At 39.4% G+C, this 6,730-nt stretch overlaps 1 protein-coding gene across 1 annotated transcript; it reads right to left on the reverse strand.

Moving 5' to 3' along the window:
• Positions 1-3,268: 3,268 nt before the first annotated feature.
• Positions 3,269-5,502, reverse strand: LOC123738999 (deleted in malignant brain tumors 1 protein-like). Its single transcript, XM_045713584.1, has 5 exons — positions 5,172-5,502; positions 4,768-5,046; positions 4,000-4,320; positions 3,808-3,896; positions 3,269-3,680 (listed from the first exon to the last, which is right to left on the reverse strand). Exons 1-5 carry the CDS (start codon positions 5,500-5,502, stop codon positions 3,546-3,548), a joined length of 1,155 nt encoding a protein of 384 aa, XP_045569540.1. The 3' UTR covers positions 3,269-3,545.
• Positions 5,503-6,730: the final 1,228 nt, after the last annotated feature.

Below are 6,730 nucleotides of genomic sequence, written 5' to 3' on the forward strand. Positions count from 1 at the left end.
AGGATAAATAACTACACACCAGGACAACAATACATCATAGTCTATGTGGAGGATAAATAACTACACACCAGGACAACAATACATCATAGTCTATGTGGAGGATAAATAACTACACACCAGGACAACAATACATCATAGTCTATGTGGAGGATAAATAACTACACACCAGGACAACATTACATCATAGTCTATGGAGGATAAATAACTACACACCAGGACAACAATACATCATAGTCTATGGAGGATAAATAACTACACACCAGGACAACAATACATCATAGTCTATGGAGGATAAATAACTACACACCAGGACAACAATACATCATAGTCTATGGAGGATAAATAACTACACACCAGGACAACAATACATCATAGTCTATGGAGGATAAATAACTACACACCAGGACAACAATACATCATAGTCTATGGAGGATAAATAACTACACACCAGGACAACAATACATCATAGTCTATGTGGAGGATAAATAACTACACACCAGGACAACAATACATCATAGTCTATGGAGGATAAATAACTACACACCAGGACAACAATACATCATAGTCTATGTGGAGGATAAATAACTACACACCAGGACAACAATACATCATAGTCTATGGAGGATAAATAACTACACACCAGGACAACAATACATCATAGTCTATGGAGGATAAATAACTACACACCAGGACAACAATACATCATAGTCTATGGAGGATAAATAACTACACACCAGGACAACAATACATCATAGTCTATGGAGGATAAATAACTACACACCAGGACAACATTACATCATAGTCTATGTGGAGGATAAATAACTACACACCAGGACAACAATACATCATAGTCTATGGAGGATAAATAACTACATTGATGTCTTCCCTTCTCTCTTTCTGTTTGTTTGTAGTTTCCCACTGTTTGAATTAGCAGGTGTTATTATTAGCCCCTCATTTGTGTGTGTGAGAGAGAAAGACAGACAGACAGACAGACAGACAGACAGACAGACAGACAGACAGACAGACAGACAGACAGACAGACAGACAGACAGACAGACAGACAGACAGACAGACAGACAGACAGACAGACAGACAGACAGACAGACAGACAGACAGACAGACAGACAGACAGACAGACAGACAGACAGACAGGAGAGTCCCCTAAGCAAGCTGGACCTGGTGCTCTGTTCACAAACACAAACAGACCCCACAGAGCCCCAGGACAGCAAACATATTAGACCCAATCAAATCATGAGAAAACAAAAAAGATAATTACTTGACACATTGGAAAGGATTAACAAAAAACAGAGCAAACTAGAATGTTATTTAGCCCTAAACAGAGACTACACAGTGGCAGAATACCTGACCACTGTGACTGACCCAAACTTAAGGAAAGCTTTGACTACGTACAGACTCAGTGAGCATAGCCTTGCTATTGAGAAAGGCTGCCGTAGGCAGACCTCAAATCAAATCAAATTGTATTAGTTATGAGCCCCTAACCAACAATGCAGCTAAAAAAAATATGGATAAGTATAAGAAATGAAAGTAACAAGTAATTAAAGAGCAGCAGAAAAATAACAATAGCAAGACTATATACAGGTGGGTACCTGGCTGTCAAGAGAAGACAGGCTATGTGCACACAGCCCACAAACTGAGGTGGAAACTGAGATGCACTTCCTAACCTCCTGACAGATGTTTGTTAATGTATGTTAATTCACATGATATTCTTACTGTATGTTGTAGTCTGTCCAAGAGGAGAATCACACAAGACTGACAGCCTGTCATTTTATTAAAAGCATTCAGTTGATTACATGGCAGTTTAGAGAGCAACATCATAACAATAATCTACATCGTAATCAATAATCAATATCATAACATTTATAATCAATAACATCATGAGAGGTAAACAACAACAAACCCCTTTATAATTATTATTTTTTTTAAATACAAAGAATGACCAGATGATTATAATAATACATGGACTAATAATGGAAACACTTCAAGATAAAGAATCTAAGAGACACTAAATAAGATAAAGAATCTAATAGACACTAAATAAGATAAAGAATCTAAGAGACACTAAATAAGATAAAGAATCTAAGAGACACTAAATAAGATAAAGAATCTAAGAGACACTAAATAAGATAAAGAATCTAAGAGACACTAAATAAGATAAAGAATCTAAGAGACACTAAATAAGATAAAGAATCTAAGAGACACTAAATAAGATAAAGAATCTAAGAGACACTAAATAAGATAAAGAATCTAAGAGACACTAAATAAGATAAAGAATCTAAGAGACACTAAATAAGATAAAGAATCTAAGAGACACTAAATAAGATAAAGAATCTAAGAGACACTAAATAAGATAAAGAATCTAAGAGACACTAAATAAGATAAAGAATCTAAGAGACACTAAATAAGATAAAGAATCTAAGAGACACTAAATAAGATAAAGAATCTAAGAGACACTAAATAAGATAAAGAATCTAAGAGACACTAAATAAGATAAAGAATCTAAGAGACACTAAATAAGATAAAGAATCTAAGAGACACTAAATAAGATAAAGAATCTAAGAGACACTAAATAAGATAAAGAATCTAAGAGACACTAAATAAGATAAAGAATCTAAGAGACTAAATAAGATAAAGAATCTAAGAGACTAAATAAGATAAAGAATCTAAGAGACACTAAATAAGATAAAGAATCTAAGAGACACTAAATAAGATAAAGAATCTAAGAGACACTAAATAAGATAAAGAATCTAAGAGACACTAAATAAGATAAAGAATCTAAGAGACACTAAATAAGATAAAGAATCTAAGAGACACTAAATAAGATAAAGAATCTAAGAGACACTAAATAAGATAAAGAATCTAAGAGACACTAAATAAGATAAAGAATCTAAGAGACACTAAATAAGATAAAGAATCTAAGAGACACTAAATAAGATAAAGAATCTAAGAGACACTAAATAAGATAAAGAATCTAAGAGACACTAAATAAGATAAAGAATCTAAGAGACACTAAATAAGATAAAGAATCTAAGAGACACTATATAAGATAAAGACATTAAGACAAAAGCTAAATTCATTCTGGAACACAAAACAGACGTGTTACCCAAACCCCATGTTACCCAGAACCCCATGTTACCCAGAACCCCATGTTACCCAGAACCCCATGTTACCCAGAACCCCATGTTACCCAATCCACATGTTACCCAGAACCCCATGCAACCCAAAACCCCATATTACCAAATCCCCATGTTACCCAAAACACCATGTTACCCAGAACCCCATGTTACCCAGAACCCCATGTTTCTCTGGTGGTAAAAACCAAACTAAAAGGAATAATGGTGGTTGCAGTCACTCCTTTTAGATTTCTTCCAAGGTTCTAGAAAGAGAAACTAATTCTGAACTTGTTATTAAAATTAGAACCACTTCAGGTTTGTCTCCACATTTTAAACACCAGTCCACTGCTGACCATCCATTTAAAACACAAAACTGACCTAAGATCAGCATGTAGGGTCAGCTTCATTCTACTCCTACTCCGTCCCCTGGGCTGCTCTCTCCTCTCCCGGTCCAGCTTCAGCTCTGGAGCTCAGAGAGACCATCTCCATGGCATTGACATAAAGATCCATGCTGCTCACCCTGTTCACTCTCTTCTGCCTCCTGGTGGGCTAGGGAGACACAGCACCAACAGTCAGACATTTACTCTCTAGTATCTCCATTCTCTCTCCCTCCCTCTCCCCCTCACCCTCTCCCTCTAGTTTAAATGACTTGTAACGTCTGAGTAAATGTCTTTACCTTGTAGTACAGGTAGGAGGTGGTGATGGCTGTCAGTAGGATCAGCAGCACTACAACGTGTCTGATGATGAAGGCTGGCAGAGGAGAGGCTGCAAACAGAAACACATTTGATGAGGGGACTGATCATCATCACATAGATCTGTGGGAAATCTGTCAATGACAAAGTTATAAGTCTGGTTCATGTTCAGTTACCTGTGATGGTGAGGGAGAGGAGCTCACTCTCAGAGGAGAAGTTATGAGAGAAAACATAATTGTCATAAACACAGCTGTAGTTCCCTTGGTGGGAGTCATCTGCAGCAGGGAAGAGGAAGGCAGCAGAGTGATTGACAGCTGGCTGGGTCTGGGTTCTGTTGGAGCCGGTGAACGTGAGGAGGAAGGAGCCTCCTGGGTACTGTGGCTGAGTGGAGCAGGTGATGGTGAAGCTGTAGCCCCTGAACACCTCGGGCCCCTGGTGGCCCCTGGAGACCCCTCCCATTGAGTCAGTCAGGGAGATATCAGGCTGGACCAGGAGATCTGTAACAATAAAAGAGAACAAGAAAAACCTCTTCAACTAGTTTCCTATAGATATGACAATAACATCAGCATGTAACAGTGCTAGCCACCCTCCCTCACAGGGCAACATGAGTAGTGGGCCTACAGTCACTGAGACAACATATGTTGATATCAGGCTTAAGCAGGACATCTGGAACAAGAGGAGAGAAAAAGAAAACGTAGCTCCTCAACTACTTTCCTCATTTAGATATGACAATAACATGACATGTGACAGTGGTAGTGAGTAGAGACGTTCACTGAGATAACACTCAAATACAAAAGCATTCTGGGATATTTAAGTTGTATTTGATTCCTACTTGACTGAGTGATCTATTTAGTAAAGCAGACTTACAAGCTAAACAGTCATCATGAGAGGTGCAGAGGAAGTTGTATGGAAATAAGTAGAAAATTATTATATAATGTTATTACCTGAGCAGATCACTGTGAGTCCAGGAAAGAGATAATAATCTCTCCTACACTCCCTCAGTACAGACTCAGAGCCAGAACAGTAAACTCTAAACCCTCTAGTGGTGTTTCCAGGTAGAACTGAAACAATGGAGCCACAACCCAGCTGTCTACACACTACTGCAGCTACATCCCTCAGGTTCCAGTCTCCAGCTCCCACAATCCTCCACTCTCCCTGGTGGTACCGCTCCACTCCACCAGCACAGCGACTGCCTCCTCCCACCAGCCTCACATCATCAGGCTCTGAGAAAAGAAAAGAGAGAGACAGTAATCTTACTATTTTCTCACTAAAACACACCTATATTGTCTCTCATATTCTTCACTCCAGGTGAGAAACAATGTTGATTGAGTGACAAACTGTTTCTTACCTGAGCAGGTGAGTCCAACAGCATTACCAGGTAGACAGGTGTTGTTTTCTCTGTCTGAGGTGTCACAGTCCAGGAGAAGGGACTCTTTGCCTTTACACTGGAACTCTTTATCCCAGGTCTGACCCTCACCTTCTCCATAGAGCCCCCCCTGTAGAGCTGCAGGAGCCCCACAGCCAAGCTCCCCACAGACTACCTCTGCATCCTGCCGGTCAAAGTCAGCTTCACACACTGAGGCCCAGGACTGATTGGACTTCACCTCCACTCTCCCAGAGCAGAGACCAGCTCCATCCACAAGCCGTACAGACTCTGGAGAAAAGACTTGGTTGAACATTCAATCAGTTTTGTTGATGACACTGTCAAGGACTAAACACAAATATGTTGGATAAAAGATTGTAGTTTGCTATGTTTGATACTGTAAGAGGTAGAAATGGGTTCTTAGTCACTCAGGATAGGGTTGGGAATAATGCAGGCAGGAGACAGGAATAAGTTCACTTCACTTTATAGAAAATAAACAGCTGGACATCCATCAGGCAGCTTCACTTCAGTACCATCTGAACTACAATGATCTGCCCATGAACATCTCCCATAAACCAATATGACAAACACAAATATAATGTTTAAATACATCTGACATCTCTCCCTCTATTTAAATGAAATAAAAACACATAAAACATGATACATGGTAATATTGTATAATGTATAAATAAATCTCTCAATATGACCAGTCTCTCACCTGAACAGGTCACATGATGATAATATCCACCATTACAGAAACCAGGTCCTCCTCTTATGATGTCACACTGTCTAATAGAAGACTCATCTCCACTACATCTATATAGTGTGACTCCTCCTCTTCCATCTTCAACCAGAGGTCCTCTAGATTCAGATACAGGATTCCCACAGTCCATCTCTCTACACACAACCTTAACCTCTCTCATCATTCTCCACCACCACCTAGAACATAGACCTGACCACTCTCCTCTGTAGAAGACTTCCACTGTCCCAGAACAGGAAGTGGTCCCATCCACCAGTCTGACTGAGAGTTCAGCTGTAAACAGCAGAGAGGAAAACACAGTGGTGAGGACAGATGATGACAGTGATTCTGTTATTCTAACAGCAGTAGTGCTTTGTGGTTGACAAGTATTAGTAGTTCCATAAAACACTACTTGTTATTGGGGTTTACAATGGTTTGTATGGACACATGAATTTCTCCATGTGGGATAATAAAGTTGACTAATATTGAACTGCTATAATCACTGTAGATTTATACTCTACCTACCTGGTGGACTGACGCTTTGAGCCTGGAGATCTGAGGAGAAAGAGAGAGACAGAGGAGAAAGAGAGAGAAAGAGACAGAGAGATAGAGAGAAACAAAGGAGAAAGGGAGGAGTCAGAGGAAGAGAGAGACAGAGGTTAAATGAACATCAACATGACCTTTCATGATGTGATGGGGAAGACAGGCTTATCGTTGGTATGGTGCAACAACACCCATGTGTACATACACTATATATACAAAAGTATGTGGACACCCCTTCAAATTAGTGGATTCTATTTCAGCC

Source organism: Salmo salar, unplaced genomic scaffold (assembly GCF_905237065.1).
Source record: "Salmo salar unplaced genomic scaffold, Ssal_v3.1, whole genome shotgun sequence".
NCBI classification, from domain to species: domain Eukaryota; kingdom Metazoa; phylum Chordata; class Actinopteri; order Salmoniformes; family Salmonidae; genus Salmo; species Salmo salar.

Bases quoted from the DNA above. Each gene is read 5' to 3' on its own strand.
- LOC123738999 (XM_045713584.1), bottom strand. From the start codon at position 5,502: ATGTTCAACCAAGTCTTTTCTCCAGAGTCTGTACGGCTTGTGGATGGA. The intron at 4,321-4,767 runs GTAATAACATTA...TTATTGTTACAG, and splicing joins ACTCACAGTGATCTGCTCAG to ATCTCCTGGTCCAGCCTGAT. The intron at 3,897-3,999 runs GTAACTGAACAT...TTCTGTTTGCAG, and splicing joins CCTCTCCCTCACCATCACAG to CCTCTCCTCTGCCAGCCTTC.